The sequence below is a fragment of the Oncorhynchus kisutch genome, linkage group LG5, assembly GCF_002021735.2.
Source record: "Oncorhynchus kisutch isolate 150728-3 linkage group LG5, Okis_V2, whole genome shotgun sequence".
NCBI classification, from domain to species: domain Eukaryota; kingdom Metazoa; phylum Chordata; class Actinopteri; order Salmoniformes; family Salmonidae; genus Oncorhynchus; species Oncorhynchus kisutch.
Genome location: NC_034178.2, coordinates 78,919,180 through 78,946,619, shown reverse-complemented (window position 1 = coordinate 78,946,619; position 27,440 = coordinate 78,919,180). Strand labels below are relative to the sequence as shown.

At 43.7% G+C, this 27,440-nt stretch overlaps 1 protein-coding gene across 4 annotated transcripts in view; it reads left to right on the top strand.

Moving 5' to 3' along the window:
- Positions 1 to 27,440, top strand: part of pparg (peroxisome proliferator-activated receptor gamma) — a 130,538-nt gene that overhangs the window by 66,620 nt on the left and 36,478 nt on the right. For all 4 annotated transcript variants that reach the window (XM_020484043.2, XM_031825886.1, XM_020484044.2 and 1 more), the window contains exon 5: positions 19,382 to 19,581. In XM_020484043.2, coding sequence (XP_020339632.1) covers positions 19,382 to 19,581 — 200 coding nt within the window. The remainder of the gene's footprint in view (positions 1 to 19,381; positions 19,582 to 27,440) is intronic.

Below are 27,440 nucleotides of genomic sequence, written 5' to 3'. Positions count from 1 at the left end.
GGTAGCAATGAGGAACACACCTATGTGAGAATGCTGTTTGTATAAAAGGCTCATGAAGTTGGTGCAATCGCCCTATATTTGATGGCCACTTGCGCAGCAAACAGTGCAGCTATTCCCTCCGCAAGGCTATCAAACAAGCTAAGCGCCAGTACAGAGACAAAGTAGAATCTCAATTCAACGGCTCAGACACAAGAGGCATGTGGCAGGGTCTACAGTCAATCACGGACTACAGGAAGAAATCCAGCCCAGTCACGGACCAGGATGTCTTGCTCCCAGGCAGACTAAATAACTTTTTTGAGGACAATACAGTGTATTGTCCTGTATACACTGTATTGTCCTGTATTGAGGACAATACAGTGCCACTGACACGGCCTGCAACGAAAACATGCGGTCTCTCCTTCACTGCAGCCGAGGTGAGTAAGACATTTAAACGTGTTAACCCTCGCAAGGCTGCAGGCCCAGACGGCATCCCCAGCCGCGCCCTCAGAGCATGCGCAGACCAGCTGGCCGGTGTGTTTACGGACATATTCAATCAATCCCTATACCAGTCTGCTGTTCCCACATGCTTCAAGAGGGCCACCATTGTTCCTGTTCCCAAGAAAGCTAAGGTAACTGAGCTAAACGACTACCGCCCCATAGCACTCACATCCGTCATCATGAAGTGCTTTGAGAGACTAGTCAAGGACCATATCACCTCCACCCTACCTGACACCCTAGACCCACTCCAATTTGCTTACCGCCCAAATAGGTCCACAGACGATGCAATCTCAACCACACTGCACACTGCCCTAACCCATCTGGACAAGAGGAATACCTATGTGAGAATGCTGTTCATCGACTACAGCTCGGCATTCAACACCATAGTACCCTCCAAGCTCGTCATCAAGCTCGAGACCCTGGGTCTCGACCCCGCCCTGTGCAACTGGGTACTGGACTTCCTGACGGGCCGCCCCCAGGTGGTGAGGGTAGGCAACAACATCTCCACCCCTCTGATCCTCAACACTGGGGCCCCACAAGGGTGCGTTCTGAGCCCTCTCCTGTACTCCCTGTTTACCCACGACTGCGTGGCCACGCACGCCTCCAACTCAATCATCAAGTTTGCGGATGACACAACAGTGGTAGGCTTGATTACCAACAACGACGAGACGGCCTACAGGGAGGAGGTGAGGGCCCTCGGAGTGTGGTGTCAGGAAAATAACCTCACACTCAACGTCAACAAAACTAAGGAGATGATTGTGGACTTCAGGAAACAGCAGAGGGAACACCCCCCTATCCACATCGATGGAACAGTAGTGGAGAGGGTAGCAAGTTTTAAGTTCCTTGGCATACACATCACAGACAAACTGAATTGGTCCACTCACACAGACAGCATCATGAAGAAGGCGCAGCAGCGCCTCTTCAACCTCAGGAGGCTGAAGAAATTTGGCTTGTCACCAAAAGCACTCACAAACTTCTACAGATGCACAATCGAGAGCATCCTGGCGGGGTGTATCACCGCCTGGTATGGCAACTGCACCGCCCTCAACCGTAAGGCTATCCAGAGGGTAGTGAGGTCTGCACAACGCATCACCGGGGGCAAACTACCTGCCCTCCAGGACACCTACACCACCCGATGCTACAGGAAGGCCATAAAGATCATCAAGGACATCAACCACCCGAGCCACTGCCTGTTCACCCCGCTGTCATCCAGAAGGCGAGGTCAGTACAGGTGCATCAAAGCTGGGACCGAGAGACTGAAAAACAGCTTCTATCTCAAGGCCATCAGACTGTTAAACAGCCACCACTAACATTGAGTGGCTGCTGCCAACACACTGTCAATGACACTGACTCAACTCCAGCCACTTTAATAATGGGAATTGATGGGAAATTATGTAAATATATCACTAGCCACTTTAAACAATGCTACCTTATATAATGTTACTTACCCTACATTATTCATCTCATATGCATATGTATATACTGTACTCTATATCATCGACTGCATCCTTATGTAATACATGTATCACTAGCCACTTTAACTATGCCACTTTGTTTACATACTCATCTCATATGTTATACTGTACTCGATATCATCTACTGTATCTTGCCTATGCTGCTTTGTACCATCACTCATTCATATATCCTTATGTACATATTCCTTATCCCCTTACACTGTGTATAAGACAGTAGTTTTTTTGGAATTGTTAGTTAGATTACTTGTTCGTTATTACTGCATTGTCGGAACTAGAAGCACAAGCATTTCGCTACACTCGCATTAACATCTGCTAACCATGTGTATGTGACAAATAAAATTTGATTTGATTTGATGATTTGATTTGGCCCAGAGTGCTTTAATTAGGTCAGGTGGAAATGTCTGTCAGATCTCAACTCATTAAAAGGACGAAATGGCCACCGCCTGACCTGCTTTCTATTCCCCAACTCCGTCCACAAATCAACGTAACTCCACTGAATCTTTCATCTGAACTATCTGTTGAGATCGGGAGAGCGGGCCATCAGTTATTGTTTATATATTTTATTTAAATAGGTAGGCCAGTTGAGAACAAGTTCTCATTTACAACTGCGACCTGGCCAAGATAAAGCAAAGCAATGCGACAAAAGCACAGTTACACGTGGGATAAACAAATAACAATAACAATAACACAATAGAAAAATCTGTATAGTGTGTGTAAATGAAGGAGGTAAGGCAATAAATAGGCCAATAGTGGCTAAGTAATTACAATTTAGCAATTAACACGAGTGATAGATGTGCAGATTAGGATGTGCAAGTAGAAATACTGGTGTGCAAAAGAGCAGAAAAACAAATATGGGAAGAGGTAGGTAGTTGATTGGATGGGCTATTTACAGATGGGCTGTGTTCAGCTGCAGCGATCTTTAAGCTGATGCTTAAAGTTATTGAGCGATTTTTTTTTGCAATTCGTTCCAGTCATTGGCAGCAGAGAACTGGAAGGAAAGGCACCAAAGGTGGTGTTTGCTTTGGGGATGACCAGTGAAATATACCTGCTGGAGCGCGTGCTGTGGGTGGGTGTTGCTATGGAGACCAGTGAGCTGAGATAAGGCGGAGCTTTACCTAGCAAAGACTTAGATGACCTGGAGCCAGTGGATTTGGCGACGAATATGTAGCGAGGACCAGCCAACGAGAGCGTACAGGTCACAGTGGTGGGTTGTATATGGAGCTTTGGTGACAAAATGGATGCCACTTTGATAGACTGCATCCAATTTGCAGAGTAGAGTGTTGGGAGGCTATTTTGTAGTTATTACCACAGAACGCGGCTTAGAGAGTACACTTCAAATCTATTGTGTTATGTCAATGAACAATGATCAAGGCCCTACAGATCATCACAGGCCAATTATGCCATTGATATCTGGTTAAATTGTTATGAAATGACGTACATATTTAGACAAACCTGAAAGTATGAAATATGAAACGTAATTTTGATATCACACTGATATTATAGATTGAATAATTGATCGATTTATTTGCATTATCATGATTATGTTTATGATCCTAAGTTACTCAATCATGCTTCATATTGAATTATTTTTTAACTGAATTACCTCATGTTACCTCATGTTATTAATGAGAATGATTTGATTTTGTGATTATGAATTTGATTGGATACATGTTATTTTGTTTCCTTTGTGATGCAGCATAGACAAACTACCCAGTAAATATACCACTTTGTGGTTAAAGGAATTTCTACTTCAGTGTCCTCCATTCTTCTGTCATCTGACCCGTGACCACCTGTTCACTTTCACTATTGTATGGCAACTGATCTTCATCCGACCGTAAGGCGCTTCAGAGGGTAGCGTCCTGCCATCCTGGACCTAAATAATAGGCGTGTCAGAGGAAGGCCCAAAAAATTGTCTAAAACTCCAGTCACCCAAGTCATAGACAGTTCCCTCTGCTACCGCATGGCAAAAGGTACTAGAGCGCCAAGTCTAGGTCTAAAAGGCTGCTTAACAGCTTCTACCCCCAAGCCAATTAATCAAATGGCCATCCGGACTTTTTACATTGACCCCCCCCCCTCCCCCTTTGTTTCTACACTGCTGCTACTCGTTGTTTATTATCTAAGCATAGTCACTTTACCCTTATCTACATGTACAAATGACCTCGACTAACCTGTACCCCCGCACATTGACTCGGTACCCCCTGTATATAGCCTCGTTATTTTGTGTTACTTTTTATTTACAGAATTGTACTTTCGTTTATTTAGTAGATATTTTCTTAATTTCATTTCTTGAACTGTGTTGTTGGTTAAGAGCTTGTAAGTAAGCATTTCATGGCTAGGTCTACTGCACCTGTTGTATTCGGCGCATGTGACCAATAAAATTAGATTTGAAAGGGATAATTTGGGATTTTTAATCAGAGGCCCTTTAGCTACTTCTCCAGAGTCGGATGAACTCATGGATAAAATGTTTGTCTCTGGGTGCAGTTTGAAGGAAGTTGCTAACTAACGCTAGTGCAATTGCTAACTAGTGTTAGCACAATGACAGCAAGTCTAGCAGATACCCATAGACTTCCAGTCATTGTGCTAACTCATTGGCTCGCAAAACTATCTCTTAACATCCTTCATACTGGACACCGAGACATACAAATGTTATCCATGTGTTGAATGTAATTTATCATACTAAAGCTGACGAACAAAATAAATCATAATAAAGCAGTCGAACAGAATATTGCAAACTACCTCTAACTTCCTATGTACTGGACACAGAGACATAAAAATGGCATCCACACGTTGTCGAATGTAATATATCACACTAAAGCAGTCGAACAGAATATACCTTACTAAACGAGTCAAAGCAAACTGGTACGATCAAGACGTAGGATAATATATGAATTGTATGCCATTGTACAACTGCTATTACATTGGTAGGCCAATGAAATGTAACCTAACGTGAAGTATCATATCATGTTAAATGGAGTGGCAGGGATTTGAGTCAAAAGTCATGTGATTCTAGTCCAGGTGTAGTCCCTATAGCGGCAGGGTCATCTGAATTGCTCCTTATATACAGTCACTCTCACATCCCATCATAAGCTGCAGTGGCTAGTGAAATCTGCCAGGGGAGTTGTGTTTTCATCAATGATTCACAGAGGATTACACACGTAGGCACACACACTAGCACTAGGTAGCTGGCTGTAGATTCTGCTGTGTCATGGTGCTTGGCTGGGTGCCCAGGCGTAGGAGGAGCAACGTATACATTTACAAAAGGTGTGATGGCTGATAGACCAGATAATTTATTACTCTGCAAGTCACCATTATACAAAAACAGGTTTAGACATAGCCTTAACCATATATAACAGGCCGACAATACTGTTGACTTCTAAATGAAACGTCTTGTCCTGCCGCCTGACTGACGCAGAGGGGAACATAATCCTGTATTAGACATATAATGTAATATACTGTAAACCTGTATTAGAGATTTTGGTAAATCCACAGATTGGAGGTAAGTCAGACAGAAAACCATTCACAAAGCTCCAGTTCAACCTATCCGTTCTATCAATCAGAGGGGGAAAAAAGTCTGGTTAATCAACCTCTGTCTCCCTAAACTGTAGCGGTTTTCTTTAGGTGAAGGAGTAGCGGACCAAAATGCAGCGTGGTTTCTTTGATTCATGTTTAATAACAAAAAGATAAACACAAACGTAACGTGACGTGGCAAACCCCCCCCCCCCAAAAAAAATAAAAAAATAAAAAAATAAATACTAAATAAAAAAACAGCCCTATCTGGTGCAAAACACAGACAGGAACAATCACCCACAAACACACAGTGAAACCCAGGCTACCTAAATATGGTTCCCAATCAGAGACAATGACTAACACCTGCCTCTGATTGAGAACCATATCAGGCCAGACATAGAAATAGACAAACAAGACATCCAACATAGAATGCCCACTCAGATCACACCCTGACCAACCAAAACATAGAAACATACAAAGCAAACGATGGTCAGGGTGTGACATAAACTTGATATTTGTCATTCAATGACACTTGAAACTGTGGTCAATAACTGCTATTGGTATTTGACAGTAATGGCACACTGTAGAAAGGTGCATAAAGGTCAAACGTGATAGGAAGTCATACAATAATCAGTTGTCTAGTCACTCTGGTGACGTCAACCATTAATCTCTTTGAGTCAGTATTTATTTGTTACTGATTATTATGATCCGTTTTAATAATCACGTTTACAGAACTAGAAACAAAATATTAAATTGCCTGTTTTTCCACTTTATTTGTTAATGTTTCTCACAACTCTCTGTCCATGTCAGATGTGATGGCAGGGGTAGGGTGGCAGGGGTAGGGTGGCAGGGTAGCCGAGTGGTTAGAGTGTTGGACTAGTAACAGGAAGGTTGCAAGTTCAAACCCCCGAGCTGACAAGGTTCTAATCTGTCATTCTGCCCTGAACAGGCAGTTAACCCACTGTTCCTAGGCCATCATTGAAAATAAGAATTTGTTCTTAACTGACTTCCCTGGTTAAATAAAGGTTAAAAAAAATAAAAAATGAGATACACATTTACATACCACACACAAATGGAGACATGGACGATGGCGCTGAGAACAGTTTGGGGAGATACTCTGTAGATTGAGGGTTGCGCTGTATATGGAATTTAGTATTTTATTAGGATCCCCATTAGCGGTTGTGAAAGCAGCAGCTACTTTTCTTGGGGTCCACACAAAACATCAATAAACAAGAACAGCTCAAGGACATAATATATAATACATACACACACACACACACACACACACACAATCTAGGTTAAATAGTGGAAAAACTTTTGTGTTGCTTCATCAGTTTTTTTTTACCAGGTTTGCTGTTCATTTGAGCATAATGAGATGGGAGTTCCATGCAATAATGGCTCTATATAATATCATTTTTTCTGGATTTAGGGACTGAAAAGACCCCTGGTGGCATGTCTGGTCAGTTAAGTTTGTGTGTCAGAGCTGTGTGCAAGTTGACTTGCAAACAATTTGGAATTGTCAATACATTTGTGAGGACATGAGATGGGAATCAAGTACAGGGAGTGAACATTTAATAAATAACGAACATGCAACAAAACACGGACAGCGTCTGGACGGGAAACAAAACTACATTAATGCTGACACTGGGAACAAACTGAGGAATAGACAGATATGGATGGGGCAGTCAACAAAGTGAAGGAGTCCAGGTGAGTCCAATGGAGTGCTGATGCCTGTAATGATGGTAACAGGTGTGCGTAATGATGGGCAGCCTGTCTGCAGGAGAGGGAGTGGGCACAGGCGTGACGACATTAATGTTTCTTATAAAAAGTAGTGATGCAGTCAGACGCTCCTCAACGCTTAGACGAGAGAGACCTGTTCTGGGCCATCTGCAGCTTAAGAATGTCTTTCTTCGCAGCACTTGATCACATGACTTGACTATTATCGAGAAGACAAAACTAGAGCCTGCAGGACTTCCTTTTTGGAGTGTGGTATCAAAAAAGCAGAGCATCTCTTCACTATGGACAGACCTCTTCTGGTCTTTACAACCATTGAATCTATATGTTTTATTCTTAGAGACATTCAGGACCAGTTTATTTACTTGCCATCCAGTCCGAAACTGACTGCAACTTCTTGTTAAAGGTTTCAGTTACTTTATTAGCTGTGGTTGCTGACATGTACAGTACCAGTCAAAAGTTTGGACACACCTTCTCATTCCAGGGTTTTAATTTATTTGACTATTTTATACATTGTAGAATAATAGGGTAGACATAAACTATTAAATAACAAATTTAGACTAGTTACCAAAAAAAAGTGTTACATTTATATTTGAGATTCTTCAAAGTCGTCACCATTTGCCTTGATCACAGCTTTGCACGCTCTTGGCATTCTCTCAACCAGCTTCATGATGTAGTCACTTGGAATGCATTTCAATTAACAGGTGTGCCTTAAGTTCATTTGTGTAATTTCTTTCCTTAATGTGTTTGAGCCAATCAGTTATGCTGTGACAAGGTAGGTGTGGTACACAGAAGATATTATGGCAAGAACAGCTCAAATAAGCAAAGACAAATGACATCATCATTACTTTAAAACATGGTCAGTCAATACGGAACATTTCAAGGACTTTGACGGTTTCTTCAAGTGCAGTTGCAAAAACCATCAATCGCTATGATGAAACTGGCTCTCATTAGGACCACCACAGGAAAGGAAGAGCCAGAGTTAACTGCACATCAGATTGCAGTCCAAATAAATGCTTCACAGTTCAAGTAACAGACATCTCAACATCAACTGTTCAGAGGCAACTACGTGAATCAGGTCTTCATGGTCGAATTGCTGCAAAGAAACCACTACTAAAGGACACCAATAAGAAGAAGAGACTTGCTTGGGCCAAGAAAAATGAGCAATGGACATTAGACCTGTGGAAATCTGTCTGATGAGTCCAAATGTGAGATTCTTGGTTCCAACGTCTTTGTGAGAAGCAGAGTAGATAAATGGATGATTTCTGCATGTGTGGTTCCCACCGTGAAACATGGAGGAGGTGGTGTGAGTGTGCTTCGCTGGTGATCCTGTCAGTGATTTATTTAGAATTCAAGGCATGCTTAACCAGCATGGCAACCACAGCATTCTGCAGCGATACGCCATCCCATCTGGTTTGCACTATCATTTTTTTCCCAACAGGACAATGACCCAAAACACACCTCCAGGCTGTGTACGGGCTATTTGACCAATGAGAGTGATGAAGTGCTGCATCAGATGACCTGGCCTCCAATCACCCGACCACAATCCAATTGCAATGGTATGGGATGAGTTGGACCGCAGTGTGAAGGAAAAGCAGCCAACAAGTGCTCAGCATATGTGGAAACTCCTTCAAGACTGTTGGAAAAGCATTCCTCGTGAAGCTGGTTGAGAGAATGCCAAGTGTCCAAAGCTGTCATCAAGGGAAAGGGTGGCTACTCTGAAGAATTTGAAATATATTTTTAATTCTTGGGTTACTACACTGTTTTGGTTACTACATGATTCCATATGTGTTATTTCATAGTTGATGTCTTCTCTATTATTCTACAATCTAGAAAAGAGTACATAGGAAAAACCCTTGAATGAGTAGGTGTGTCCAAACTTTTGACTGGTACTGTATATGGTTGAATCGTCAGCATACAGGAGGACTTCAGGAAACAGCAGAGGGAACACCCCCCTATCCACATCGATGGAACAGTAGTGGAGAGGGTAGTAAGTTTTAAGTTCCTCGGCGTACACATCACAGACAAACTGAATTGGTCCACCCACACAGACAGCATCGTGAAGAAGGCGCAGCAGCGCCTCTTCAACCTCAGGAGGCTGAAGAAATTCGGCTTGTCACCAAAAGCACTCACAAACTTCTACAGATGCACAATCGAGAGCATCCTGTCGGGCTGTATCACCGCCTGGTACGGCAACTGCTCCGCCCACAACCGTAAGGCTCTCCAGAGGGTAGTGAGGTCTGCACAACGCATCACCGGGGGCAAACTACCTGCCCTCCAGGACACCTACACCACCCGGTGTCACAGGAAGGCCATAAAGATCATCAAGGACATCAACCACCCGAGCCACTGCCTGTTCACCCCGCTATCATCCAGAAGGCGAGGTCAGTACAGGTGCATCAAAGCTGGGACCGAGAGACTGAAAAACAGCTTCTATCTCAAGGCCATCAGACTGTTAAACAGCCACCACTAACATTGAGCGGCTGCTGCCAACACACTGACTCAACTCCAGCCACTTTAATAATGGGAATTGATGGGAATTGGTGTAAAATATATCACTAGCCACTTTAAACAATGCTACCTAATATAATGTTTACATACCCTACATTATTAATCTCATATATATACGTATATACTGTACTCTATATCACCTACTGCATCCTTATGTAATACATGTATCACTAGCCACTTTAACTATGCCACTTTGTTTACATACTCATCTCATATGTATATACTGCACTCAATACCATCTACTGTATCTTGCTTATGCCGCTCTGTACCATCACTCATTCATATATCTTTATGTACATATTCTTTATCCCCTTACACTTGTGTCTATAAGGTAGTAGTTTTGGAATTGTTAGCTAGATTACTTGTTGGTTATTACTGCATTGTCGGAACTAGAAGCACAAGCATTTCGCTACACTCGCATTAACATCTGCTAACCATGTTGTGACGGCCCTGAATTATTCTGAACCGTCTCAGTGCAGCTCCTTCCAATAGGGCGCTTTCCCTTTAATTCCCAAATTAAATAGCCAGCATCAGCTGCGCAAAAGTGGGGTTGTGATGGAGACGTGAATGAGGATGTGTTCAACTCTCAGTTCCGAAGCTTCTCTATTCCGTTGTTTTGTTGCCGTTAAACGTGTGTTTTGTAGCCTAAGAGAGTTGACCCAGGATCGGATCCACTCTTTGCGTCCGTGGACTACACCTCTCCGTTCTTCGTGGCCTTTCTCCGCTGGAGATCTATTGGCGGATTGGATTGTCTGACTGACCGACTGACTACAACCTTTTTGTATACGGTATTTCATTTGTTTTGATGTGATGTATACTGTGATTTATGTAGTTAGTTGTTGTTGAGGACTTAGTAAGAGTTGATACGCTTTAAAGTTCTGTGGTAAAATAATTGTTATATTGATTGTATGTTTAATACTGGGTTTACGCTACACGGAATGAACGGACAAACATTGCGTGACAAAAGTCACGAGTTCACTGAACTCCTCTACCGTGTTGTACAACTACCTCACAGAACACTCTACCAAATGTACATACCTGAAACTCTACGCCTTCAACTGCTTCAACATTTCCATGAAGACCCATTAGCTGGTCATTTGGGCAGGTTCAAAACCTACAAGCGGTTACAAGCATTACTGTACTGGCCACATCTGAGCATGGATGTGAAGTCACACATCCGAAATTGTCAGGTTTGTCAAATGTACAAACCAGAAGGTAGAAAGCCTGCTGGCAAGTTGCAGCAAACGGTGGTTACCCGACCTTGGGAAATGTTAGGAGTGGATTTGATGGGTCCATTTCCTAGAAGCTCCAATCAGAATGTGTACTTGGTTTTTGTTGATTATTATTCAAAGTGGGTGGAACTCTTTTCCCTGCGTCAGGCCACAGCAAGGACCGTCTCTAACATCCTTACGAAAGAGATCCTGACTCGCTGGGGAGTGCCTGAATACATCCTGTCTGATCGAGGTTCCCAATTTGTCTCTGATCTCTTTGAGGAGACCTGCCAAAGATGGAACCTGAGACAGAAGTTGACCACGGCCTATCACCCACAGACCAATCTCACTGAGAGAGTAAATCGAACCTTGAAGACAATGATTGCTTCCTATGTAGGGACCCAGCACAAACACTGGGACAAGCACCTTCACGAGTTTCGATTTGCCCTGAATTCTGCTGTGCAAGAGTCCACTGGAGTCACACCTGCAGAGCTGAACCTAAGTCGTCCTCCTCGAGGACCCTTGGATATGGTGCTACAGCCCCAGCAGCTTACTCCAGACGCTGCTTGCTATGACCAGGTAGACCATCTCCATGACTTGAGAGCTCTTGTCTCAAAGAACATGATCCAGGCTCGACTCTAGCAGAAGAGAAATTATGATAAGAACAGACGAGACATGCAGTTCCAGCTTCGTGATCGGGTGTGGCTTCGCTCTCATCCTTACTCGAAAGCTGAACAATTCTTCTCTGCCAAGCTCGCTCCTAAATGGCAAGGACCATATAGGATTGTGGAGCAGATGGGCCCTTTGAACTACCGAGTGGTGAAAGAGGACACAGGTGAAGATATGCGCGTTGTCCATGTCTCACGCCTTAAGGCCTGTTACCCCTCGGCTGAGGAATTGGAGGCGATTGAGCGCCGCAAGGTCCTGGATATCTTTGAAGAGGAAAGTGAGGAGACTTTTCTCGGATTCCCAGACCCAGAAGTCTCACACCTTAAGGCCTGTGACCCCTCAGCTGAGGAGCGTGAGCTCCAAAAAGTCATGAATATTTTTGTAGAGGAAAGCGATGAGGAGACCTTTCTCGGTTTCCCCGACCAAGATGTGCCTTCCAGGGCAATGGTCGGCTTTTTCCAGGGGAGGGGGTGTGTGACGGCCCTGAATTATTCTGAACCGTCTCAGTGCAGCTCCTTCCAATAGGGCGCTTTCCCTTTAATTCCCAATTAAATAGCCAGCATCAGCTGCGCAAAAGTGGGGTTGTGATGGAGACGTGAATGAGGATGTGTTCAACTCTCAGTTCCGAAGCTTCTCTATTCCGTTGTTTTGTTGCCGTTAAACGTGTGTTTTGTAGCCTAAGAGAGTTGACCCAGGATCGGATCCACTCTTTGCGTCCGTGGACTACACCTCTCCGTTCTTCGTGGCCTTTCTCCGCTGGAGATCTATTGGCGGATTGGATTGTCTGACTGACCGACTGACTACAACCTTTTTGTATACGGTATTTCATTTGTTTTGATGTGATGTATACTGTGATTTATGTAGTTAGTTGTTGTTGAGGACTTAGTAAGAGTTGATACGCTTTAAAGTTCTGTGGTAAAATAATTGTTATATTGATTGTATGTTTAATACTGGGTTTACGCTACACGGAATGAACGGACAAACATTGCGTGACAAAAGTCACGAGTTCACTGAACTCCTTTACCGGGCTGGACTCTTTTTAGGCCCGAGGTACAGGACATTTCTGGAGGAACCAGAACTCATTGTGATATTATTATATGTGTGTAATCATGGTTGTTGCTAATACAACCCACGCAAAATAATATAGTTGTTTTTGAAGTTCTTTCCAATGTTTTAAGGGTTTATGAAAAGTTTATTTCCATCCTGACTTTTACATAAGTCCTTTGTATTGGTGTAGACTTGACGGACCAGATGGGACTCATTCCCACCCAAACTAAAAGGAGAAACCAATGTTTTCTCTGGTAGGCACAACCTACCTGGCACCCCTATAAATAATAACCTCAAGTCAAAACCGTTACATAAAAAATGGCACCCCAGATGGGACAGCTCAACATTGAGAACTAACCAAAGCAAATCTTTTGTGTGGAATTAAAACAATGGATTCGCCCCAAGATAATGTGCTCATCCATGTCATACCTGTCAATGGGAATACACAGGGCCATTCTGACCATCAAGCTGACAATACAAATCATAATGTGTATGGAGATAATGGAGTTGATTTGGGCCAGAGCCCTAGGAATCTGAATGCTCGGTCTGGACCACAGGCCACAGGAGGTCTAACCAGTTACTCACTTATTGACATGGATCTGTGTGGAAGTACTGAGCTAGCCCTCCCTCTGACACCCAACCTTCCTCCATTGTCTGGTTTATCTCCAGAGGTTGTAGTCTTACAACTTCAAGGTGACATCCTTGATATTCGTCGGACTCAACAACATCTCCAAACTCTTATCCACCATAATTTCAAATGTCTGAGGGAAGAGCAACAACAGAGTGCCATGGAATTCAGAAACTCACTGAGCACTCTAACCCACACACTGACAGAGCTCAGTGAGAGTGGGAGACGGGAAATTACTGGTGCCATGGACAGGCAGTTTGACTACCAACGAAACCAACTCACTGCCACTCTCCAATGGCGCCTGCAACATCACCACACTGAGGTCCTCAAGGATGTTAATTCTGTTTTTTCTCCCATGGTTAACACTATAGACCACTTGCAGACAGAACTCTCTAATTGTGTTAATGTTGGATGACGTGTCTGTGGACATGGCCTCCATTAGGCACAAGCACAACTCCTTACGCAGAGTTTCTCTGGTGTCCACTTCTGTTCAGACCACTGAGGGCCAAGCTGGCACCTCTGAACAGCCAAGACAAGGCCATGCTGCAGCCACCCCTTGCAGGATGCAATCTACCATGCATCCTGGTGTTCATTTTCATTGTCCGATAACACCCTCCCCCTCTACTTCCTCAATCCCTCCTAGCTCGTTTGTTCATGGTGATTTGAGTAGACGTCATGTGGGGGCGATACCCATTAAATTGCAATTTCCCACCTTTGGGAAAAAAGATGACAGTCCTGATCCGCTAATGTATCTAGAAAGATGCCGTGACTTTCTTGCCCTCAATCCCCTGGCTGACGAAGAACTCCTTGCCACATTGAGGAATGTGTTGCATGGGACAGCTCGAGACTGGTGGGATGTGGCACGTCTCACCACTACCTCATGGGCTGACTTTGAGGCCAAGTTTTCCTCTGCATTTCTGTCTGAGGACTACACAGATGAATTGGCAGACAGAGTCAGAAATCGAGTACAAAGAGAGAAGGAGAGGATCTGTGACTTTGCATACGGTTACCACTCCCTGTGCAGAAGGTGGAAACCTGGCATTGAGGAGGAAGAGGTCATTAAATTGATCTTGAAGAACATCAACCCACTACTAGCCAGTCAACTCCGCTTGGGACAGCAGTTTGAGAAGGACAGAGAATGCCAACAGCAATATGACCAGAGAAAGAAACAGACACCCAAACAGTTACCCAAGACAGACCATCAACAACAGCCAGAGTCTCCAGCCAAGACCCCTCTCATGTTCTGTTGGAGATGTAGCCAAAAGGGACATTCTTCAGCTACCTGTCCAAGACCGTATCAAGTAAACCCTTCCAGAAACCACAAATCACAACAGGCCAACACACCTAACTCTCTTCGCAGGAATGACCATCCTTCTCTGGGTGCTTTAACCAGAGCTGAAACCCCAAGAGTCACTGCCTACGCCCCCCCATCGACATCCCCTTCCTTTCAGTTAATACCCCACCAATCAGAAGCTACAAAGTTACATGATTGGGGTTCAAATGTGGCACTCTTCTCTGCCGTTGCTCCGGTACCACTAACCCTTGATAATCCTTCTGACGATCTCCTTTTACAGGCTGTGAGAAGAGCTCAGCTGGAACAGCCAGAGGAGTTAAGGCTGTTGGAACAGCTGCAGAATAATGCTGATGTATGTACTTCAAAGCTAGGACGCACCGGGCTCCTGAAGCACAAAATATTCCTTACACAGGAAATGCCGATCAAGCAAAAGCCATATTGTTTGTCCCCAGCGAAGCTAATCATCCAAAAGGGACTCATTAATGATATGTTAACACAAGATATAATAGAACGTTCCTCCTCTCCCTGGGCTGCTCCTGTTGTCCTCATCCCAAAAAAGACTGGTGGTCTTAGATTTTGTGTGGACTATAGGAAGACCAACAATGTTTCCCAGACTGATGCCTATCCTCTTCCTACCATCCACGAGATCCTGGAGTCATTGTCTGGCGCTGTTGTGTTCACTACCCTTGACCTTAATAGTGGTTATTGGCAGGTTGAGATGGACCAGGAAAGCAAGGACAAGACTGCTTTTGTCTGTGCTGAGGGCTTGTTTTCCTTTAAGGTGATGCCCTTTGGATTAAAGAATGCCCCTGCCACTTTCCAAAGACTCATGGAGATTGCGTTAGGTGAGCTCAAAGGGAAGATCTGTTTCGTCTACCTGGACGATATAATTATCTACTCTCAGAACAGAGAAAGACACTTTCAAGACACCTTCAAGCAGTGTTGGACAAGCTAAGAGAAGCTGGTCTGACCTTGAATATGAAGAAGAGCAACTTCTGCCAAACCTCCCTGAAGTTCCTTGGCCATATTGTGTCTTTCGACGGCATTCATGTGGATCCTGAAAAGACTAAGGCTGTACAAGACTTCCCTGTGCCAACCACACTCAAGGCCCTTCAACGGTTCCTTGGGATGGCACCATCGGTTTGTGTCAAACTTCTCCCAGGTGGCAGAACCCCTCAAAGCATTGAAGCGTAAAGGAGTGAAATTCCTATGGACGGCAGAGTGCCAGACCTCCTTTGAAACCCTGAAACGACACCTCGTCACACCTCCCATTTTAGGTCATCCCAACTTTGATTGCCCTTTTGTTGTTTACACTGATGCAAGTGATGTTGGACTTGGTGCTGTCCTAGTCCAACAGACTGGACTTGGCACTGAAGAAGTGCTAGCGTTCGCCAGTCGGACATTAAATGGAGCAGAACGGAACTACTCCACAACCGAGCAAGAGTGCCTTGCAGTTGTCTGGGCTTTGGAGAAGTGGAGGTACTACCTGGAGGGAAGACACTTCACTGTGGTCACTGACCATTCCTCCCTTGTGTGGGTGTTCAAGACCAACAAACCAAGTACCAGACTCATAAGATGGGCTCTACGGTTGCAAGAGTTCACCTTTGCAGTAGAATACAGGAAAGGAAAATACAACACTGTTCCAGATGCCTTGTCCAGAGCTCCTGCTTGTGATAACGGTGGCCCTCATCTTACATGTGCTACTGTCCTGTCAAGCAGTCGAGACTCGCACAAAATGGACTTTCCCATCTCTGAGGCCATATGGGAAGCCCAACAGGATGATCCAGAAGTACAGGCTTTGTACCAGACTATCCTGGAAGATGGAGAAAAGATGGTCAATCCTACCACAAAGCTGACCATCATTGAAGACAAAGTCTACCGTGTTGTACAACTACCTCACAGAACACTCTACCAAATGTACATACCTGAAACTCTACGCCTTCAACTGCTTCAACATTTCCATGAAGACCCATTAGCTGGTCATTTGGGCAGGTTCAAAACCTACAAGCGGTTACAAGCATTACTGTACTGGCCACATCTGAGCATGGATGTGAAGTCACACATCCGAAATTGTCAGGTTTGTCAAATGTACAAACCAGAAGGTAGAAAGCCTGCTGGCAAGTTGCAGCAAACGGTGGTTACCCGACCTTGGGAAATGTTAGGAGTGGATTTGATGGGTCCATTTCCTAGAAGCTCCAATCAGAATGTGTACTTGGTTTTTGTTGATTATTATTCAAAGTGGGTGGAACTCTTTTCCCTGCGTCAGGCCACAGCAAGGACCGTCTCTAACATCCTTACGAAAGAGATCCTGACTCGCTGGGGAGTGCCTGAATACATCCTGTCTGATCGAGGTTCCCAATTTGTCTCTGATCTCTTTGAGGAGACCTGCCAAAGATGGAACCTGAGACAGAAGTTGACCACGGCCTATCACCCACAGACCAATCTCACTGAGAGAGTAAATCGAACCTTGAAGACAATGATTGCTTCCTATGTAGGGACCCAGCACAAACACTGGGACAAGCACCTTCACGAGTTTCGATTTGCCCTGAATTCTGCTGTGCAAGAGTCCACTGGAGTCACACCTGCAGAGCTGAACCTAAGTCGTCCTCCTCGAGGACCCTTGGATATGGTGCTACAGCCCCAGCAGCTTACTCCAGACGCTGCTTGCTATGACCAGGTAGACCATCTCCATGACTTGAGAGCTCTTGTCTCAAAGAACATGATCCAGGCTCGACTCTAGCAGAAGAGAAATTATGATAAGAACAGACGAGACATGCAGTTCCAGCTTCGTGATCGGGTGTGGCTTCGCTCTCATCCTTACTCGAAAGCTGAACAATTCTTCTCTGCCAAGCTCGCTCCTAAATGGCAAGGACCATATAGGATTGTGGAGCAGATGGGCCCTTTGAACTACCGAGTGGTGAAAGAGGACACAGGTGAAGATATGCGCGTTGTCCATGTCTCACGCCTTAAGGCCTGTTACCCCTCGGCTGAGGAATTGGAGGCGATTGAGCGCCGCAAGGTCCTGGATATCTTTGAAGAGGAAAGTGAGGAGACTTTTCTCGGATTCCCAGACCCAGAAGTCTCACACCTTAAGGCCTGTGACCCCTCAGCTGAGGAGCGTGAGCTCCAAAAAGTCATGAATATTTTTGTAGAGGAAAGCGATGAGGAGACCTTTCTCGGTTTCCCCGACCAAGATGTGCCTTCCAGGGCAATGGTCGGCTTTTTCCAGGGGAGGGGGTGTGTGACGGCCCTGAATTATTCTGAACCGTCTCAGTGCAGCTCCTTCCAATAGGGCGCTTTCCCTTTAATTCCCAATTAAATAGCCAGCATCAGCTGCGCAAAAGTGGGGTTGTGATGGAGACGTGAATGAGGATGTGTTCAACTCTCAGTTCCGAAGCTTCTCTATTCCGTTGTTTTGTTGCCGTTAAACGTGTGTTTTGTAGCCTAAGAGAGTTGACCCAGGATCGGATCCACTCTTTGCGTCCGTGGACTACACCTCTCCGCTCTTCGTGGCCTTTCTCCGCTGGAGATCTATTGGCGGATTGGATTGTCTGACTGACCGACTGACTACAACCTTTTTGTATACGGTATTTCATTTGTTTTGATGTGATGTATACTGTGATTTATGTAGTTAGTTGTAGTTGAGGACTTAGTAAGAGTTGATACGCTTTAAAGTTCTGTGGTAAAATAATTGTTATATTGATTGTATGTTTAATACTGGGTTTACGCTACACGGAATGAACGGACAAACATTGCGTGACAAAAGTCACGAGTTCACTGAACTCCTTTACCGGGCTGGACTCTTTTTAGGCCCGAGGTACAGGACATTTCTGGAGGAACCAGAACTCATTGTGATATTATTATGTGTGTAATCATGGTTGTTGCTAATACAACCCACGCAAAATAATATAGTTGTTTTTGAAGTTCTTTCCAATGTTTTAAGGGTTTATGAAAAGTTTATTTCCATCCTGACTTTTACATAAGTCCTTTGTATTGGTGTAGACTTGACGGACCAGATGGGACTCATTCCCACCCAAACTAAAAGGAGAAACCAATGTTTTCTCTGGTAGGCACAACCTACCTGGCACTCCTATAAATAATAACCTCAAGTCAAAACCGTTACAATGTGTATGTGACAAAAACATTTTGATTTGATTTACATGGACACACAGGCTTTGTTTAATGCTCGTGGCAGGTCATTGGTAAAAACAGAAAAGAGTAGAGGGCCTAGAGAGCTGTCCTGCGGTACACCACACCCTACATGTTTGACATTAGAGAGGCTTCCATTAAATACAACTCTGAGTTTTAGATTGATAGCTCTAAATCTACAATATGGCAGAGGTTGAAAAGCCATAAGACAGGTTATGGTCAATCATATCAAAGGCTGCACTGAAATCTAACAGGACAGCTCCCACAATCTTCTTATTTTCTTTCAACCAATCATCAGTCATTTGTATCAGTGTAGTACATGTTGTGTGCCCTTCTCTATAAGCATGCTGAAAGTCTGTTGTCAATTTGTTTATAGAGAAATAGCATTGTATTTGGTCCCCAAAAAATTATAACAGTTTGCTAAGAGCTGGAAGCAAGCTGATAGGTCTGCTGTTAGAACCAGTAAAGGCCGCTTTACCACTCTTGGGTAGCGGGACTGATTTTGGCTTCCCTCCAGGCCTGAGGACAAAGACTTTCCTCTGGGCTCAGATTAAAGATATGACAGATAGGAGTGGCCACAGTCAGCTACCATCCTCAGTAGCTTTCCATCTAAGTTGTCAATGTAAGGAGGTTTGTCATTATTAATCTGATAATGTTGTCTGTGTTGTTTCCCATACAGCCATTCGTTTTGGACGGATGCCCCAGGCTGAGAAGGAGAAGCTCCTAGCTGAGTTCTCTACTGACATGGACATCATGCACCCTGAGGCTGCCGACCTGAGGAGCCTGGCCAAGCTGCTGCTGGAGTCCTATCTCAAATACTTCCCCCTCACTAAGGCCAAGGCCAGGGCCATCCTGTCTGGAAAGACTGGGGATAACGCGGTATGGACCAGACCTATCATGGCACAGTAGCTACTAGCTATTCCCTATCACAGTCACAACCATACTAACAAGGCACAGTAGCTATTCGCTATCACACCATGTGATGATAGGTGGTGGGCCGACATCCAAGCTGAGATATCTGCCATGCAGAGATGCATGTTGTCACACAGACATACCTGTCCTTCAGCAGGTGTGGACCCTAGTCGACACACTAAGAGACTAGTCAGTGGAAATTCAGGTTTCAGTCACATGGGTGGTACTTGCAGAAATACTTGTCTTACTAGGCAAAAGAGTTTCAGGTTGATGTCCTGTCCACACTAATAAAACATGGAGTAGAAAGTTATGCCAGTACAGTAGAAAGTTATGCCAGAGTACAGTCGAATGTTATGTCAGTAAAGTAGAATGTTATGGCAGAGAACAGTAGAACATTATGACAGAATACTGTAGAGTGTTATGACCGAGCACATTATAGGTTTTTAGAAATTGTCATTTTGTTCCATTTCAAACATTCCATTCACAGCTGGGGGGCAAGCATAGCCTGCTCCAATGCATTACAGTGCAGAAACAGCTGGATTACACCTTTCTCTCTCAACATTGGCCACAACTAATTGGAGATTTAAGTGACATAAAAATGTACTATACCTGACAAGTATGTGTGGTTTAGGTTAATTGTCCAACCTTTGAGTTCTGCTTGTCAAGCAGCAGAAGGTGGCATTTCAAATCAAATCGTGTTTGTCACAAACACAGAATACAACAGGTGTGTAGACCCTACAGTGAAATGCTTAATTATAAAGCCCTTAACCAACAATGCTTTAACACTTATTTTTCTTAACTTCAAGTTTTAAAAAGAGTAACATAAATAAACAGAAGCAGTAAAATAACAATAAAGAGGCTATATACAGGAGGTACCGGTACATAGTCAATGACTATGCATAGATTATAAAACAGTCAGTAGCAGCAGTGTAAAAGAGGGGTCTGGGTAGCCCTTTGATTAGCTGTTCAAGAGTCTTATGGCTTGAGGATAGAAGCTGTTAAGAAGCCTTTGGACCTAGACTTGGCGCTCTGGTACCGCTTGCCTTGCAGTAGCAGAGAAAAGTCTATGACAAGGGTGGCTGGTGTCTTTGACCATTTTTAGGGCCTTCCTCTGATGCCGCCTGGTATAGAGGTCCTGGATGGACGGAAGCTTGGCCCCGGTGATGTACTGGGCCGTACACACTACCCGTATGCACTACCCCCCGCCTTGCGGTCGGAGACCGAGCAGTTGCCATACCAGGCAGTGATGCAATCCATCAGGATGCTCTCGATGGTGCAGCTGTAGAACCTTTTGAGGATCTGAGACGTGAGTGCTACGGTCGACAGTCATTTAGGCAGGTTACCTTAGTGATCTTGGGGACAGGGACTATGGTGTTCTGCTTGAAACATGTCGGTATTAGAATCATTCAGGGAAAGGTTGAAAATGTCAGTGAAGACAACTGTTAGTTGGTCAGCGCATGCTCGGAGTATGCATCCTGGTAATCTGTCTGGCCCTGCGGTCTTGTGAATGTTGACCTGTTTAAAGAGATTTTTTTTCCTCTGGTTACACATTTATCATTTTCCTTTTTGCTTATGGCCGTATACAGCTCATTGAGTGCGGCCTTAGAGCTAACATCAGTTTTTAGTGGTAAATAGACAGCTATGAAGAATATAGATGAAAACTCTCTTGGTAAATAGTGTGGTCTACAGCTTATCATGAGATGCTCTACCTCAGGCGAAAACCTCAAAACTTCCTTAGAGTTCATGCACCAGATGTTATTTACAAATATACATAGACTGCCACCCCTTGTCTTACCAGAGGCCGCTGTTCTATCCTGCCCAAAAAGCTTAAAACCTGCCAGCTGTATGTTATTCATGTTGTCGTTCAGCCAGTCATGTAATGTGTATTGCTAGCTAATAATGTTGACAAGCGACTACCAGAAGTCATGTAGTGTGTACAGCATGCTAACAATGTTGACTAGTACCAGTAGCTAGAAACTTTGTCAGTTGGCTAAACATAGTGATAAGTTATGTTGGCTAACTAATACTATCCCCTCTTCAACATTGTTTTTAATTGTGTTTAATCACTAATGCTGCTGACAGACATAAGATAGGCTACATTGATTGATGGTCCACGTCAAATTGGCTGGCTAGCTAATGACAGATCACGTCAATATGGCTAGTTAACTAGCTAACTTTCAGGAGATAAACTAGATAGCTAGCATCTATTAGTGGTGATGACAGTACTCCGACTGACAACTTTATCAGGACGATTCGAAAACAAAAGTCTAATCTCTGACGAAGCAAAATAAATGTCAAATGGGTAGGCTACCCTTCTGAAACTAGATGATCAATTTATGTTTACTGATCATGAAAATCAAATAAAATAAATATGTATTTGTTACATGCGCTGAATACAACAGGTAGACCTTACAATGAAATGCTTACTTACAAGCCCTTAACCAACAATGCAGTTTGAAGAAAATACCTTAAATTAAGAAACAAAAGTAACAAATAATTAAAGAGCAGCAGCAAAATAACAATAGTGAGGCTATATACAGGGGGTACCGGTACAGAGTCAATGTGGAGGCTATATACAGGGGGTACCAGTACAGAGTCAATGTGGAGGCTATATACAGGGGGTACCGGTACAGAGTCAATGTGGAGGCTATATACAGGGGGTACCAGTACAGAGTCAATGTGGAGGCTATATACAGGGGGTACCGGTACAGAGTCAATGTGGAGGCTATATACAGGGGGCACCAGTACAGAGTCAATGTGGAGGCTATATACAGGGGGTACCGGTACAGAGTCAATGTGGAGGCTATGTACAGGGGGGTACCGGTACAGAGTCAATGTGCGGGGGCACTGGTTAGTCGAGGTAATTGAGGTAATATGTACATGTAGGTAGAGTTATTAAAGTGACTATGCATAGATAACAACAGAGAGTAGCACCAGTGTAGAAGAGGGGGTTCAATGCAAATAGTCTGGGTAGCACTTTGATGAGATGTTCAGGAGTCTTATGGCTTGGGGGTAGAAGCTGATTAGAAACCTCTTGGACCTAGACTTGGCACTCCAGTACTTGCTGTGGGTAGCAGAGAGAACAGTCTATGTCTAGGGTGGCTGGCATCTTTGACAGTTTTTATGGCCTTCCTCTGACACCGCCTGGTATAGAGGTCCTGGATGGCAGGAAGCTTGAAGTACTGGGTCGTACACACTACCCTCTGTAGTGCCTTGCAGTCGGAAGCTGAGCAGTTGCCATACCTTGATTTGAAAAGGTTTTGTCGTGCCCTCTTCACGACTGTCTTGGTCTGCTTGGACCATGTTAGTTTGTTGGTTATGTGGACGCCAAGGGACTTGAAGCTCTCAACCTGCTCCACTACAGCCCCGTCAATGAGAATGGGGGCTGCAGTTACTTGCTGTATAACTCTGATAGAGCTGAAGTGCACAATTGTTTGTATGGAATAATCTGAAATTAGTAGTTCTGATTGCTATTCAAGAGGTGATCATATCCCTTCAATCCCTTGAAAACGCCCCACATATGTCAATGGTTTTAACAGAGATGGAGATCTCATTGACTGACAGAAGGCACATCTAACGCTCTGTACCTTATTGTGACATTTATTGATAACCTTTGACAGAGTACAGTAGAATATACAGTACAATGGAATAGATCTGAATAGAACGATAGAACAACAGTCCACATTCTGATACATGTGAAATGTTTTGAGTTGAAAGAGTTGACCAGAGGAAGCATGGCAGGAAGCAGCAGCATGTTATTTAACAAACTAAACTATCAGTGTAAACCCTCAATCTGACCTCTGATCTGTGTTTTAGTTCCAGCATCATGGCCTTGCAGATCTCATTCCTCTCCTCGCTCTACATTTTAGTCATTTAGCAGAGACTCACACACAGCAACTTAGTGCATTCATCTTAAGATACTTTTGTGTATATATAGTGTATGTGGACACCCTTCGAATTAGTGGACTCTGCTATTTCAGCCACACCTGTTGCTCACAGGTGTATAAAATCAAGCACACAGCCATGCAATCTCCATAGACAAACATTGGCAGTGGAATTGCCTTACTGAAGAGCTCAGTGACTTTCAACGTGGCACCGTCAGAGGATGCCACCTTTCCAACAAGTCAGTTCATCAAATTTCTGCCCTGCTAGAGCTGCCCCGATCAACTGTAAGTGATGTTATTGTGAAGTGGAAACATCTAGGAGCAACTACGGCTCAGCCACGAAGTGGTAGGCCACACAAGCTCACAGAACGGGACCAGCGAGTGCTGAAGCGCATAAAAATCATCTGTCCCCAGTTGCAGCACTCACTACCGAGTTCCAAACTGCTTCTGGAAGCAAAGTCAGCTCGATAACTTTGTCGGGAGCTTCATGAAATGGGTTAATCGGCGGACTAATCTGGGTTTGACAGATGCCAGGACAACACTACATGCCCAAGGCATAGTGCCAACTGTAAAGTTTGGTGGAGGAGGAATAATGGACTGGGGATGTTATTCATGGTTCGTGCTAGGCCCCTTTATTCCAGTGAAGGGGAATCTTAACACAACAGCATACAATGACATTTAGACAATTCTGTGCTTCCAACTTTCTGGCAACAGTTTGGGGAAGGCCCTTTCCTGTTTCAGCATGACAATGCCCCCATGTACAAAGCGAGGTCCATACAGAAATGGTTTGTTGAGATAAGTGTGGAAGAACTTGACTGGCCTGCACAGAGCCCTGACCTCAACCCCATCAAACACCTTTGGGATGAATTGGAATGCCAACTGCGAGCCAGGCCTAATCGCCTCAACATTAGTGCCCAACCCCACTAATGCTCTTGTGGCTGAGTAGAATCAGGTCCCCTCAGCAATGTTCCAACATCTAGTGGAAAGCCTTCCCAGAGGAGTGGAGGCTGTTATAGCAGTAAAGGGGGGAACAACTCTATATTAATACCCATGATTTTGGAATGAGATGTTTGACAAGCAGATGTCCACATACTGTTGGTCATGTAATGTAGCTAGGTGGGACAACCACATATCATAGAAAGTACATTTTTCCTCAATGAAGTAGCTATCAGAAAAGTCAGTACTAGTACAGGGAAAGTCAGTACTAAACTCAGCAAAATGAGGGTTATATTAGGGTTATACTAGGGTTATGTTAGGGTTATATTAGGGTTAGGGTTATATTGGGGTTAGGGTTATATTAGGGTTATATTGGGGTTAGGGTTATATTGGGGTTAGGGTTATATTGGGGTTAGGGTTATATTAGGGTTAGGGTTATATTAGGGTTAGGGTTATATTAGGGTTATATTAGGGTTAGGGTTATATTAGGGTTATATTGGGGTTAGGGTTATATTAGGGTTAGGGTTATATTAGGGTTAGGGTTATATTAGGGTTAGAATTATATTAGTGTTATGTTAGGGTTATTTTAGGGTTAGGGTTGTATTAGGTTTAGGGTTATATTAGGGCTATGTTAGGGTTATATTAGGGTTAGGGTTATGTTAGGGTTATATTAGGGTTATATTAGGGTTAGGGTTATATTAGGGTTATATTGGGGTAGGGTTATATTAGGGTTAGGGTTATAATAGGGTTAGAATTATATTAGTGTTATGTTAGGGTTATTTTAGGGTTAGGGTTGTATTAGGTTTAGGGTTATATTAGGGTTATGTTAGGTTTATATTAGGCTTGTATTATGGTTAGGGATGTATTAGGGTTAGGGTTATATTAGGGTTAGGGTTATATTGGGGTTAGGGTTATATTAGGGTTAGGGTTATATTAGGGTTAGGGTTATATTAGGGTTAGGGTTATATTGGGGTTAGGGTTATATTAGGGTTAGGGTTATATTAGGGCTATGTTAGGGTTATATTAGGGTTATATTAGGGTTAGGGTTATATTAGGGTTAGAATTATATTAGTGTTATGTTAGGGTTATTTTAGGGTTAGGGTTGTATTAGGTTTAGGGTTATATTAGGGCTATGTTAGGGTTATATTAGGGCTATGTTAGGTTTATATTAGGCTTGTATTATGGTTAGGGATGTATTAGGGTTAGGGTTATTTTAGGGTTAGGGTTATATTAGGGTTATATTAGGGTTAGGGTTATTTTAGGGTTAGGGTTATATTAGGGTTAGGGTTATATTAGGGTTATATTGGGGTTAGGGTTATATTAGGGTTAGGGTTATAATAGGGTTAGAATTATATTAGTGTTATGTTAGGGTTATTTTAGGGTTAGGGTTATTTTAGGGTTAGGGTTATAATAGGGTTAGAATTATATTAGTGTTATGTTAGGGTTATTTTAGGGTTAGGGTTATTTTAGGGTTAGGGTTATATTAGGGCTATGTTAGGTTTATATTAGGCTTGTATTATGGTTAGGGTTATTTTAGGGTTAGGGTTATAATAGGGTTAGAATTATATTAGTGTTATGTTAGGGTTATTTTAGGGTTAGGGTTGTATTAGGTTTAGGGTTATATTAGGGCTATGTTAGGGTTATATTAGGGTTATGTTAGGTTTATATTAGGGTTATATTGGGGTTAGGGTTATATTAGGGTTAGGGTTATATTAGGGTTAGGGTTATATTAGGGTTAGAATTATATTAGTGTTATGTTAGGGTTATTTTAGGGTTAGGGTTGTATTAGGTTTAGGGTTATATTAGGGCTATGTTAGGTTTATATTAGGCTTGTATTATGGTTAGGGATGTATTAGGGTTAGGGTTATATTAGGGTTAGGGTTATATTGGGGTTAGGGTTATATTAGGGCTATGTTAGGGTTATATTAGGGTTATATTAGGGTTAGAATTATATTAGTGTTATGTTAGGGTTATTTTAGGGTTAGGGTTGTATTAGGTTTAGGGTTATATTAGGGCTATGTTAGGGTTATATTAGGGTTATGTTAGGTTTATATTAGGCTTGTATTATGGTTAGGGATGTATTAGGGTTAGGATTATAAACTCATCAAAAAAAGAAATGTCCTCTCATTGTCAACTGCGTTTATTTTCAGCAAACTTAACATATGTCAATATTTGTATGAACATAACAAGATTCAACAACTGAGACATAAACTGAACAAGTTCCACAGACATGTGCCTAACAGAAATGTAATAATGAACTGCACCAGATTTGCCAGTTCTTGCTGTGAGATGTTACCCCACTCTTCCACCAAGGCACCTGCAAGTTCCAGGACATTTCTGGGGGGAATGGCCCTAGCCCTCACCCTCTGATCTAACAGGGTCCCAGACATGCTCAATGGGATTGAGATCCGGGCTCTTCGCTGGCCATGGCAGAATACTGACATTCCTGTCTTGCAGGAAATAATGCACAGAATGAGCAGTATGGCTGGTGGCATTGTCATGCTGGAGGGTCATGTCAGGATGAGCCTGCAGGAAGGGTACCACATGAGGGAGGAGGATGTCCACGACTTGTCAGTGAAGAGCACTTTTTGCCAGTCCTCTCTGGTCCAGCGACGGTGGGTTTGTGCCCATAGGCGACGTTGTTGCCGGTGATGTCTGGTGAGGACCTGCCTTACAACAGGCCTACAGGCCCTCAGTCCAGCCTCTCTCAGCCTATTGCGGACAGTCTGAGCATTGGAGGGATTGTGTGTTCCTGGTGTAACTCGGGCAGTTGTTGCTGCCGTCCTGTACCTGTCCTGCAGGTGTGATGTTCGGATGTACCGATCCTGTGCAGGTTGTCTGCCACTGCGAGGACGATCAGCTCTCCGTCCCATCTCCCTGTAGCGCTGTCTTTTGCGTCTCATAGTACGGGCATTGCAATTTATTTCCCTGGCCACATCTGCAGTCCTCATGCCTCCTTGCAGCATGCCTAAGGCATGTTCACGCAGATGAGCAGGGACCCTGGGC